Source organism: Limulus polyphemus, unplaced genomic scaffold (assembly GCF_000517525.1).
Source record: "Limulus polyphemus unplaced genomic scaffold, Limulus_polyphemus-2.1.2 Scaffold347, whole genome shotgun sequence".
Taxonomy (NCBI): Eukaryota; Metazoa; Arthropoda; class Merostomata; order Xiphosura; family Limulidae; genus Limulus; species Limulus polyphemus.
Genome location: NW_013665957.1, coordinates 528,494 through 543,184, shown reverse-complemented (window position 1 = coordinate 543,184; position 14,691 = coordinate 528,494). Strand labels below are relative to the sequence as shown.

The window sequence follows — 14,691 nt, the reverse complement described above, 5'->3', positions numbered from 1 at the left end:
ATACTTTTTTTTATTACTACATAAAAACTAGTTAATAGAAGTTATTAGTAACAAATTAATAATTAGATTTAGGCGATTGAACACGATATTATTAACCGTAACAACAATCCATAATATTTATTTAACGCATTTCAGCCTTCAATTAACTCTCTATCTTTGATAGATTGTTTAGGCAGAGTATTCGTGAAATTTATATATTAGAATGAACGGTAACTGCCTATTGTAAAACACAAAACAAACAACACGTGTAGAGAACAACGTTTCGAAAACCTTCCTCTTACACTTGTGTTTTTTTTTTTATAACAGGCAGTTGCCGTCCATTCCACTAACTATTTATATGTATGCTCTTCAAATATAATATTTTTACATTTTATTATTATAGAAATATATATATATATATTCATAAACATGCAAACAAGAGTTTGTTAATAATCAGACAACCTGCAGGAGGTTCGTCTATAAAGGAACCGTTTTGTCTGTTTCACATTACACGTTCACACACGTGTAAAAAACACGGTACTACCTATTCTTTATCTTATCTATACTCACATTGCCTTCGACTGTTGATTAATGACGTAACAATCATTTCGAAAACTTTATATTGTTATTTTTCGCAAAACGTCGTTGCGAAGGGCATTGCAGAATTAACAACAGTTTATCACAATATGAATATTTTCTAATCGAAACAGCATACCTATCTTATCTTAATCCTACTAATACTTAACTTCAGCAGACTGGACTGTAGTACACTTTATGATTGCTACACACTGTCTGAATATTTACCAACGTTAAATAAAGTAAGGGTGAATGCTCGTTAACGTCATCTAGAAATTGATTTCACAAGTTTGTGCGAAAACCGAAACTACTCAGGCGAAAGTGTTAAAAATGTAACTTGTTACAACGTTTCAAAGTAAATAAACATAATTTACTACAGGTAAAAAAAACACAAACTGATATATTTATTGACAAACACACACACATACAAAATATTTCAAATGTCATACACGCACCTAAAGATAAAGCATTCTTACTAAGGTCGTGGTTTTTATCTTTTTATATATAAGGTACCCTTGTGTCAAGTACGTATATTACAGCATGTATTTGTACTCATATTTACCACATATATGCGCGGGAGCGCCACCACAGTTACTTACTAGATATTATTGTTGTGTTTGACAAAGAAATAAACCTCGTACAAGTTACGTTTTTATTCGTTAGAGGATAAATAAAAACATGTATTTTTCGCCAATAAAGACACTACGTTACATATAGATATCCTTATAAGTGGAGCTAGATAATTCATCGTTAATAATAAACATGCCACTCACATGGCATAAGTGTCCAAAACGATTTTGTTTGTTTGAGGTTAAGCGCAAAGCTACACAATGGGCAATCTATGCTGTGTCCACTATCGAAGTATCAAAACCCGGTTTTTAGTGTTACAAGCCTTCAAACTTACCGCTGAGCCACATTCAAAACGAAAAATGAAATAACTATGTATGCTTTTTCCCAAATCAATAGATGAATTGAATGAAGTACGGGGCGAATAATAAATCAAATTAAAATATAAGTTTTTATTATAATAGTGAATCCTGCAAATTATTATCAGTGTTTTTAATATAGGTATGATCCAAAATAATTTTTGTCGCCACTGGTTTAAATTTTCATCTTTACTTATTAGATCAAAATACTCAAAAAAAAGTACCGAATTTCGAAATTTCAACACTGCATATATTGCTGAAAACAACAGAATGTATTTTGTACGCTACCCTGAATTAACGGTATTCTACATCATTATAGATAAAGTGAATATCATAAATACGTGTATGGAAAACTATCTTTGAAGGTAAGTTTATTATAAACATAAACTTTAAAATATTTAAAAAAAGTAAAACTGATTTAACGTTAATATATTAATTAGTAAGTCTGATATAGGTAACCCAAAATTCTCACTAACATATATTTTAATGGAGTTATAAATATAGTAGAGCAAACCCACAAACCCACAACGAAGTCGGAATAGCCGCATAGCTAACAAGCAACATAGGAAAAATACTCTATATGTACATATATATATATATATATATATATTTACATATCACGTGTTACTATCATGTGTTTATGCTAAATAAATACTTGAGACAATTTTCTTCAAATTTTGTGTAATTGAAAAGAAGTGTGTAATCAGACAGTCCCACAAATTCAGTCATTTACAGGCCTGAAGAAGAAATAGATCTTAATACTTACGACAGAACAGTGAGCCGTTGATCAATATATTGATAAGAACACAAGCATTTTTATGTAACAGCATCCTATGGCTGAATGCGGATAATCAAGATATTTATGTAAACTATAATTATTTTAATATGTCATGAAAATTAGTATTAAACTAGATGAGTATTGCTACAGCTCAAAAACAGATTGACAATGTTTTAAAACATTGCAAAAGCTATTATACAGAAGTCGGTTAAACATTTTCTTTATATAAAAAGTGGCAAATTTTCAAGAATAAAAAAACATTTCGTAGGTAAATCGGAAAGAGAACATTCCTTGTGTTGTTTTTTTTTGCTCTGAACAACACTCACAAGAGAATGTCCTGCATAATTTATTAACCCGCTACTTTATTTGAGTGTAATATGTAAAGATCCAAGACAAAACATATAGCATCAGCCACCAAACTCACTCCCTCAAATACCCACTTTTGCCTTTCCTGGATCTTGAGAGTTAGGTTCAATGATGATGTTTCTGCAAATCAAAAGCCCATTTTTTGTTTTTGTTTCTTGAATAGGTTAGACCTGAAGACTTCAGTACCACATACAATAGTTACGGGCAAAAGAATCACATATATAAATATATACTTGTCAAATTACAAATACATCACAAACGCATATACTTTATATCAAAATTTAATTCGTACTAAAACCCAGATTTTAAGTATATTGTTGTAATTATTATGTGGTTTTGGTTTTGGAAAGAAAAACCATGGAAACGAATCCTAATATTACAGGAAATATAAAAGCACCATTTCGTGTTTAATCTCTTATCTGTACTGTATTATAGTTCCCTTCTGAATACTGGAGCGAGGAAATGGAGACGTCAGTAGTTCAGACGAGCTTGATAAAGTTGTGTCGAATATGGCGTCAATTACCAAGTGGCAGACAAATTGATTCCGCGTTGAGATACATCGTCGTCAGAGTTCCAATAAACAGGGATATCTAGAACATGACGCAGATAAAGAAGCACAAGTTCGTTTGTTCAGTAGCTAATCTTAGCGGTATAAATCGTACAATATCCATACTAAATACTTCCACCAATTCAACAACGAATACGTATACCTATCAAAAAATGTAGAAAAAGAGTGTGACAACACCTGGAAAAAAAGGCTTAGCAAAAAAAAAAAGTCTTCTCTATCACAATCCTCCGTTCATAGGAACCTCTAATAAGACTGTATAATCCATAATGTAATGTGGTTGATTAACATAAACCTTGTGCAGCGATTTAATGTTTACATAACATCAACATTTCAATGATTTTAATACTTTTAATACTTCACTGTCAGAAAATTGTTTTTCTCTACTAGAAAATTAATCTTTCCAATCAGTGATCACAAACGTTGTTCTCGATGACTAATAGCTTAACCCTTTCGCTTTAGTGTACAGTGATGAGCTGGTTGCTAATAAAACGTGATACTTTCCGATGAGAAAAATGGTTTAACTCCACGGGAAAGAAACCACGTACGAAAAAATGGGTGGTGTTTTGTAACACACCACGTCCATTCTCTCTGTACTTTGACTTTCAAAGCTGAAAAGTGACTTTTGCTACTTACCCTAGCATGTCACGGGCTGCTTCACATTTTTTTCAAACGCTTGCCGCATCATCCGATAGCAAGTGTCGGATAATATTACGTTGTTCTATCGTGAAGAAATGCAAACAGACGTCACGTCTGCTGAGTTTTTTAGTCGGCCGACGGCGACATTAGAGATACCTTGTCGAGTGATTTGCACATAATATTCTTGGTGTCGGAAACAATTGGACCTCCAGATAAAAGCGGTTGTGGGTCCGCGTAAGAAGGTAGGTATATCAGTGCTCATAGATGCTGATGCACACCCTTGGGTGTGTCTGTAAGCAATATCGTGAAATGAACATCGACAATCCATCAAATGAATTACCTGATGAAATCGGTAAATAACACCGTGAGCTTAATAAAAATATATATTACTTGATAGGCTAATACTTTTATCACATACTCAAGCTATTGTTACAACTCTACGTTCTAAGCAGATGGTGAAAACTTCACAAAATACATAACGTTTCATATCAATTATTAAACACTGACAACAAGTTCAGTAGCATTTCCAAATACTTTTTATGGTTTTGAAGACGCTTGTTTGCTTGTTTGTTATGGATTTCGCGAACACTTATTCGAGGGCTATCTGCGCTAGCCGTCCCTAATTTAGCAGTGAAAGACTAGAGGGAGGGCAGCTGGTCATCACCACCCACCGCCAACTCTTGGGCTACTCTTTTACCAACGAATAGTGGGATTGACTGTTACATTATAACGTCCCCACGGCTGAAAGGGCGAGGATGTTTGGTGTGACGGGGATTCGAACCCATGACCCGTAGATTGCGAGTCGAGTGCCCTAACCACCTGGACATGCCGGGCCTTTGAAGACGCAATTACAATACAAAGCTTCAGCCGTACTGTTTCTGCTCAGTTTTATTTGATGGGCGCATGGAGTTATGACAACAACAACAACGGATAAAAAACTTTGAAACTACAGCAATATGTTTATAACAAATGATAATCTAGTAAGGCGTCTCGTTGAAATCACGAATCTCATTTAACCATCAAGGTAGTCGGTGTCACTAAGTTAGGGCTAAGCTAATGGTAAGATAGAAACGAATGTTAGTTATAACATAACATTAAAATGCTTTGACACAACACAAAACACTTAACTAAAAATAATCATGCATGCTAACAGAAAAGAACAGCCCGGGTAAAGGTTGGGGGGGAAGTAAGTCTTTACGTTCAACAGTCTTTGATAATTGTTTGTGGGAAATACAGAATTATGAGTGAAAACGTCACAAGACGCAGGTGATGTAGAAGCTTATAAGTGTTAGATTTACTTTACGTAAGATTAGTAATAGACTGAAAATTGAAAGTACTTGACAGGACATGGTATCTAAATGTACAGGGTAGGTCAAAAGTAATTTGCAATTTTTTTAAGTTACCCAATGTTTGATAATTTATTTGATTTGACAACCAACTGCAATATAGTGCAATACTAAAAACATGAGGTAAATATACTTTTGCACAAGAGACTGAAAATACTAAAAAAATGAATATTCCGTGCCCTCTTAGGGTTAGTTTCTGCTTCTTTCTATATCATATTTTATGGAAGATAGCTGTATAACTTAAACACATCATAAAACAGTCAGGGCTCTGGTGTATGTCGCATTAACACGACATTTGAATTGTTTTATTAAATAACGTACTTGCTAAAAAAAACGCGGGAATCCATTTAAATCAATTATTCGTTACAGTCTTGTATATATGTATATATTTTCATTTTCGATGACGACATATATTATTATATATGTATATATTGTTTAAAAACAAAAATTTTAGCTTACTCTGACCTTTTTTTTTTCCAAGTTTACTGTTTCTTTCCAATGACAAGAAGGAATGATAATCATGTTTTAGGTATTTAAGACGCACGGAATCAATGACAAGAAGGAATGATAATCATGTTTTAGGTATTTAAGACGCACGGAATCAATGACAAGAAGGAATGATAATCATGTTTTAGGTATTTAAGACGCACGGAACCAATGACAAGAAGGAATGATAATCATGTTTTAGGTATTTAAGACGCACGGAATCAATGACAAGAAGGAATGATAATCATGTTTTAGGTATTTAAGACGCACGGAAAAGCAAACAGATAAACAAATGAAAGAGAAATCAGATTTTTAATATGCCCAAAACCATATAATAAATAAATAAAGGTAAAGTTCAAACGTCAGACGTATTCATTAGTGTAATCAGTAAATAAGGACGGTAATTTCTTTCTAGTATATATATATATATATATATATGTATAAAGTAAAGGGCAAAACTTTTTACTTCAAGGGTAAGTATAAGTAAATAACACTGGGTTTCCAAAGGTAACAAGGTAGCATACTATTAGTCTTAGTGTACATAAAGCAAGCAGCTGGAGCGTTATTTTCGATAAGGAAACAAAATAACGTGTGTTCTTTTACAGTCTATAGCCATGTAAAGCTAATTATTGTAATATAGTGTTCTTCGTATTGTAATGCAAATAACGATAGTGTTCTTTTCTATTGGTGTAAGGAAAGCAAATAGTAATAGTATCCTTCTAGTGTACATAAAGCAAATGACAATACTGTTTTTTTCTAGTGTAAATGAAGCTCATAAGACTAGTGTTCTTTTCTTTTTAGTGCCAGTTCTGAAGCAAGTAGTGCTAATGTTTATTTTTCGAGTGTAAATTACAACAGCATTTCTTTCTGTGTAAACACAATAATGTGCTTTTTCTAGTGTAAGTGGTAGCTGTATTCGTTTCTAGTGTGAATGAAGTAACTAAAGATGGTTTAGAGTGAAATTAATAAACATTCCTGCAGAGAATTTTAGAGCTACAAAGTATGTTATGCAGCTTTACTTTATAGGAATGGCATTCGAGGTCTCGGGCTTCACTTGAAACTACTTCCTCCACTGTCTTTCTGATGGTCATGATGACACATTATTGCCTGCAAAGAACGGCAGGATTAATCTTAGACCATACACCTTGACAATTTTTTTCCTGTATGTGGACGTTAGCTTACTTTCCACAAACCTTCCACTATTCGTGAAAGTCAACTTCTAAGATCTCGTTTACGCAGACTAAACGTACTAACTTCCATTGGAGATGCATCTTGCAATTTGACAAGTATGCTGTCGAACGGAATGATTGTAAATCCAGTTTCTTCATTCATTTTTTTTTCTTCTTTATGAACACATTCGATGTGCGGTGGGAAACTTTTAGCTTGTATATATCAGACAACTTCAAATATTTACCTATTGTCTTGTTAAATATGCAAGAAGTTATGTCCAAATTCATCAGAACAACTCCTTAACGGTCGAAAGGTTCTCTTTCGTATCAGTAGCTTTCACTGTGCAGTTGAAAGTACTTCTATAGATTAGCTGAGGGTAGTTTCAAAGCCGTTGCTGTTCTGAAGACTCTACTGCGAGAGTGCTTTCACTTCTAAGCGTTGTGACCTGTGGTTCTACATCGTTAAAAAATCTCGCTGTATAAGTATATCTCTTCGAAAAGTGCAGTCACATGTTTCTCCAATTATAAATTTATCTGGTGGCATGGCACTGTCTAATGGTCGAAAATATGTCATGAATGAAATATATACAAGTGACAGACATGTTCATTGGAGTCATGGCTCGCACCTGTGGCAATACACTACTGTATTAGTATAGAAATTGCTCTTATAAACGCGATTAACGTCTTGTAAAATATTACGCTGCTTTTAGAAATGTAGTTCAGAAATCGCAAAAATTATTTTGCATACATAGCCTGCAATAAAGACAAATTCAAGATCTTTGAACAGATTTAGTGATTATCTAGTGTAATTCTAAGAACGTACGAGCGAGAACAAAGAAGAATACATTTGTTTGTTAAATTTCGCTCAAAGCTGCTCGAGAGCTATCTGCACTAGCCGTCCGCAATATAGAAGTAATAGACTTAAAGGAAAGGCAGCAAATCAACACCATCCACTGCCAACTCTTGGATTACTCTAAGCGAATATTGGGATTGACCATTACATTATAACACCCCCGAGGTTCAAAGGCCGAGCATGTTCGGTGATGAGATTCGAACTCGCGACCAGTAGATTGCGAGTCAAGCGCTCCAACCAACAGGCCATGCGAAGTCAATAAAACACATTCAAGCTGTATGTTTTCATGGGGTACTTCTGGAGAGATCTAGATAATCGAGGAAGGATTTATACAACCCAAATGTTCGTCCGTTACACGAACCGAAGCGTGTCAATTCACAACAAAAATCACCGTTATGTTTAACGAGCCTATTAGACATGCAGTGTAAAATGTCCATCTTTAATCTGCTATAAGTACCAGTATGCAATCTTCCAATAATTTCAATCTTCAAAACGGATTGAAAAGAAATATAAGAAACGCGTGTAACAAATAATACTTCAGTAAGTAAGGCACCAACACCAAAACTAGTTTTAAAAGTAATTAATTAAATCCTTTGGTAAATTACCATAACATATACCTAATATAAGCATTTAATATGCTCTCTATATTGTTCCTTTTATCTGATAATAAACAGTCGTAAATTTCTTTACTTACCAACCAGCTATAGCATGCAGAAAAGTGACCATTTCGAACTCTGCGTGGTGTAAGTTCGACCGAAAGAGAAAGGTAGCATTGTGTATAAATAATAAACACATTCACAATTAATGTTAAAATTCGCTCACTGTGTCTTTATTGCGAAACCAGTCTAACCACAGGCGGAAGATCCCGAGTCTCTTTCTATTCGAAAGCAGCACCAAGCTAGAAAAACTAATGACGCTTAAAACTGTGGCAGGGTTAAGTGTTAATGACGACGCGCACAATGAGTTGGTGTAATCACTGTTTTCACGGACGTGTCACCTAGTAAGTTATAATATAACTAACCCCTTTTCTACGGCTGTAAGGATGAGTTAACAATGTATGTAATAAATTGAGGGGAATCACCTGAAATTAACAATGAAAAACTTTAAGGTAGGGTGTTGTAAACAATATTGATAAGTATATATATATAATGTTTGTGCGTTTTCTGTATTTAGTCAACAAATTACCTTTTTTTTTTACAACTTATATTAGGAAACATTAATATTTTAACTATTTTAAAAGCCTTCTATTAGTAATGTTTTCTTATTACAATGGCTTTATACCACCTGAGAAAGAAATGCAACAGTCTCAAATTTTTGAAATAATTGGATAACTTGTAAAACAAATTTAACATTTTTCTACGTGGAATAAACAAATAACAGAATTTAAAGGGGGAAAATGTTTGGGTCCTTGAAAGATAACAGTAATTTTTACAAAATTTTACGATTTTTTTTAAAGTTGTAAGTAAAGACCGATAAAGTATTGTTGTTGTTGTTAAGCACAAAGTTACACGATGGGCTAATTATGCTGTACCCACGGATATCGAAACCCGATTTTTAGTGTCGTAAGTCTGCACAACCGCCGAGCCACTGAGAGGAGGAGCGGATAAAGTGAATGTAAGAACACCTTATAAACCAGCAGTATATATAAGACACTGATCCAAAATAACAAAGTAAACTTAATCAGCGGGTCTCAAAACGAAGCGTAATAAAATGCACACGATTTTGTGATGAAAAATAAGAGTTCGTTCATTGTCAAAAACAAATCCTAAGAATTTTCAATTTCTTGATGCCCCCTGTCATGCATACAACAAAAAATGTTCAAAATCCGAAGTACGGAGGACGTTTTGGACCATTTAGATTTATGAACAGACAAATTTGTACTTATTTGTTTCATCAGGATAATATAACGTTCAGTATATTGCAGTGGGTTCCAGAACACATTCATCCACGAAATCAATAGCGAAACATTTTGTTGTGTATATCTTTATTTGTGATATCCGGTGCGAAATCATTTGGAGAATGCGACTATTTGATGAGTTTAAGGCGTAGGTTTTAATCGCAAGGGGAACGATATGTTATGTAATAAAGTTGTCCATGCCCACATTACCTGTTTACAAGTAAACATATGTATGCATGTACATAACTTGGCAGATGATGCCACTCAACGTTATTACTTAATAACAACTTATTTTACTTTCGAAACGCTTTAATTAAAACTAACAAAACAACCTGACAAACCTTTAACAAGCTTCTCACGTACGATACCCTTTAGAAGTGTGATTGAAATGCATAATGTGTGTGGGGGGTTACTATGCAAGGTTAAATAAAAGGCAATTGAGTGAGAGGCAATTGAATTTCGTGGTTTAATGATATATTGCCTTTAAATAAGATAAATGAAGGGGGCAATATAATCTATATTTAAATAATCCTCATCTTAAGCATTTTTTTGTTCATAACGGGTGTATAATTTCACAATCACACACACATATTTATATGTAAGTGTTAAAATTCCACTACCATGAAGCTCAATGTTGTTGATATTGTTTAAAAACAACATCATGTGTATAATATTACAGTCTCAGTAATTCGTCTTCCCAGGTATTTAAAAATCCACTGCTTAAAATATAACTCCAATATGTGTATGTTGCATATACAATATTCATTCCTACTGTTTGATTTACATGTAGATTTACATATAACCACTGTATGCTCTTCGCATGTTTAACTTTGCTGTAATTTGCTATAACGATATTGTTTTCATTATTGCTGCTCGTAAGAAGTCATGAATAATACGTATGAGTATGAGTGTTTTCTTTGTTCATTTTCACATCACTAATCTCACCTTTACAGTTATCAGTGATTTTAACATGATTGATTTTTTTTTAATTTTTAATTTCTGAGTGGTCTAACCTTTCCGATTTATAAAAACTGAATTAACTCTTGGGAAACGTGCGGAAATCAAACTTCGCTCATTACTCTAATGTGTGTAAGTAATATGTTTCTGTAAAGTACAAGTGGCTGGTATAGAAACTATTGTGTCTTGTGAATATGTCATAATTTTATACGAGAAACACCTCTGGAAATCAAAGAAAAATTATAAACATATTTTAACAGAACTTTCCTGTTCGTCTTACAGGCTTTTGGTGAAAATCTGAAGGTACACTTGTAATTTGAGGTGAACTATTTACAAAACAATTAATTCCAGTTTTTAACATGTCTTTCGAGGCTTAAACAGTATGACAATCGAGATAAAACAAGTTACTGGTATAAATTTTAGTTGATATTTTCTGATTAGAAAACCAGAAGAAGCAGAGTTTCTAATGCGATGCTATACACACACATTGACATAGTAACTTACGTGGAATAATATTTAAATGTCTTCACTGATTTACAAAACAGTACAAAAGTAAGTTTACAGATCAACGAGTTTCTAATAAAGTAGACAATAATCGAGTATGTTAAAGTAATAAAGTAGGCAATAATCGAGTATATTAAAACTAATAAAGTAGACGATAATCGAGTATATTAAAAGTAATAAAATATACAATAATCGAGTATATTAAAAGTAATAAAGTAGGCAATAATCGAGTATATTAAAAGTAATAAAGTAGACGATAATCGAGTATATTAAAAGTAATAAAGTCGATAATAGTCGAGTATATTAAAAATAATAAAGTAGACAATAATCGAGTATATTAAAAGTAATAAAGTAGACAATAATCGAGTATATTAAAAGTAATAAAGTAGACAATAATCGAGTATATTAAAAGTAACTTGTGTAATAATGGTAGCTGTTGTACATCGTAAAACGGTTACAGAAATACTGTTACTGGTGACGGGGCGTGAGGGATATCATTGCTTTTTTTTTAATGTGAAACTACAGCAATAAAATTGACTCGTACAGTTTTACACCAGTATGATCTGTATTGCATAGAGCTTCAAAATGGGATATTTCACACCCAGGAAATGTTTCAGAGGTGTGGGTCAGATCAATATCTATATTACGAATACTAACTATCTTTGATTTCAAGGAAGCTGAAAGCAATATATTGGAAAATAAAGAACCCGTGATTGTTTTTGTTACTGTGCTAACCCTTGTTTTCAGTAATGTCACAGCTATATGTTCAACACTTTAGAGTAGACATACCTGAGTCATAAGTCGGTCAGCTCCAGTCCCTTCTTCGTCTTTAAATATGATATCCGAGTTGTAATTAGGCACTAATTCTTGAAATCGCTGGTCATCTCGTCCAAGCCTTCCTTCCACAAGTCCGCTAGCCGCTAGGGTCTTCTCCGCTACATTAGGGACATGCTGCTTGAAGACCAACGGCGTGAGCTTGCGGGGGGGCCGTCTAATGCCACTACCACGACCGGGCCCGCACCCTGCCCCGGACCGTATCAAAAACAGAAGAAGTACTGCAAAAGTCAGACGCATTCGTCGGTGTTGAAACCGGGCAGAGACCCGTGAGAATGGCCATGTAGACCGTGGTTGTTTAGTAAACATGATTTCGTACAGAGGTAAACCAGCTCAAACAACATATATCCACCCACGCCAAGGTTTGATTCTCAATGGAAATAAAGCCATAATCACACGTGGACTTGTCACTGCGTGCAACCCATGCACGCGCTAATACTTCTCACTGTTTGATCAGAAGTGCCCATCTGTAGATAAAGACGTGTCGAGTCCTTCCTAGCGCCCCCTACCTACACCCTTCTTGTCTTGTTGGACTTAGTCAGCATGGACTAATACAAGACTTCTGTAAGTGACGTTTTGGGACATGAAAGGAGCCGAATGAATTCAGATTTCTAATCAGTGAGCGTGCATTTCAGTAACGTGTGATTCGACGCTATGATTGGACAAGCCTGAGGTGACAGTGACTCAAGCCTGTTACTACTACCTGTATGATGTCAACTGTTTCCGTCAAAGTGAAGGCGAATCCACAATGTACACAATTGAAGAAACGTACAGTTTCATAAACGCTGACCAGTAGAATTATAAGCTCACATAATCCTAATAGGATATCACCACTATCCACTTCTCATAGCAATCTATAACTGGTCAATATTATTTTTCTGACATAAGTCCTGTTACAAAGTGGCTAGGGACTAAGGAAAGTATTTTTCTTTTTACCTGGTCTCCGTGCCATCAACTGCCATACAAACCAGTCTTAATTGCATATGCATCGCCTACAGGGGCTGGACCTTCGAAACCAGCAGCCAATCATCACGAAGATGTCTTAGAGACGGGAGTGGAGTCTGCTTACAGGGAACCCCCACTTCAATTAATCCGCTGGTTTCTTGTATAAGCCTTATAGAAATCGTGTAGGATTACAATTAAGAATCGAACTACTTTCTAAACTAAATGCTACATACAAAATATTGTGAATTTCTTGGAGTAATTTTCATGTTAGGTAAAGATGTACTCGGTGTTGTAGTGACATCATCTTTTAACAGTACATTTTTCAACTTGCTGTTTCTGATTAACAATTACTTTCAGATGAATCTTCAATGTGCTTCCAACTCGCCATTAAACACCCATTCTCTGTTCTTGGATAACCAAAAGAGCGATACTTTTGCTTGTTGCCATGCTACAGGTCACACTTATCTGTTAACATTATTCGCACTGTGTACCCTGTTGCTTGGGTGCGCGTTGGTCTAGAACAACACACAATCACTTGAACGCTAACTACTCATGACGAGGTAAGCATGTTCAAAAAATGTTCTTTCCAATTCAGCTCTCATTTTGTTTTAGGGGGAAAAAAATAGGCTTTCTCCACGAGACGCGAAACTTACATAGTTTATTTCCCTTTAAATCTAGGTTGTTCTCTCTGCGTCTACATCATACATACATAATTCGATATAATTTATATTCTCAAACTTAGCTTTGTATTTTCCTGAATTGCTATTTGGGCGCCACTTTATAATTTTGATTTTACTATTAAAGTTTTTTTTTTATTTTCTGTAAACGATGTGCCAGTCAACAGTATATTGTTATCTCCATTCGAAGCAGGCGCTGTCAATCCTCTTATTATACAAGTCTCTGTAATAGGGTAATAACGCTCGTGTTCTACAACAACCTTTCGTTTACTTAATTTGTTCTTCTCCGTGAATTTTTTTTTATCTCTGAATCATTATGTGCTTACCCCCTCTTATCGTAACTTTCGTAACAAGTTAGGCCTAACAAGCAACTTCCTGTGTAGGTTTGCGCTCTGCAGCCGACACATTTTAATACTGCGACAGAAAGCGAGATTCCACTAGTTTTATGACACCGCGACGTAGACAAACGAGACAAGTATTTCACTGATAAAACCAATTATAGCCTAATATTTTGGTGTCGAAACTGGGTAGTATATGTGGGCGGGCGAAAAGATATAAAAAGTTTGAGTAATTGTTTTATTTCTTCACATACCTCCAACACGTCAAATGTTGAGATACGTGAAGTTGTCTCGTGTATTTTATTCTCTTTAACCCAGACTTTAATGTTTTAATATGTCGTTAGGTTAACCGTGGATAAAAAAAAATCACTATCTTTAACGACTATTTTTCTTTTAAATGAGGAAGTAGAAAATACTTGTAGATTGTGTGTTATAATTTTTTAGATCAACTGACTGTTTTTGAAGGCTATATGAAATTATTGTAGCACAGATGTTCCGTATTAGACTTAGAATTTTGAAGTCTTTGAAAAATGGTTTTAAAAATACGACATTACAAATAATGGCAGGCGTAAGATACAAGCATATTAATGCATAATGCTTTGAAGAAAGTTTTAAAAAATCGCCTCCCAGTGGCACAGCAGTATGTCTGCGGACTTACAACGCTAGAAACCGGGTTTCGATACCCGTGGTGGGCTTAGCACAGATAGCCCATTGTGTAGTTTTATGCATAATTACAAACAAACAAGCCCGGCATGGCCAGGTGATAAGGCGCTCGACTCACAATACTGAGGTCGCGGTTCGAACTCCGCACTCCCGACCAAACGAGTGCTCCGCCCCTTTCCACGCCCGGTGGGTC

At 34.7% G+C, this 14,691-nt stretch overlaps 1 protein-coding gene across 1 annotated transcript in view; it reads right to left on the bottom strand.

Annotated features, from left to right (window-relative positions):
* Positions 1 to 12,330, bottom strand: part of LOC106457573 (sonic hedgehog protein A-like) — a 92,747-nt gene extending 80,417 nt beyond the window's left edge. Inside the window, exon 1 of the mRNA XM_013917010.2 lies at positions 11,831 to 12,330. Within this exon, the coding sequence (XP_013772464.2) occupies positions 11,831 to 12,184 (354 nt within the window). The 5' untranslated portion in view covers positions 12,185 to 12,330. The remainder of the gene's footprint in view (positions 1 to 11,830) is intronic.
* Positions 12,331 to 14,691: the final 2,361 nt, after the last annotated feature.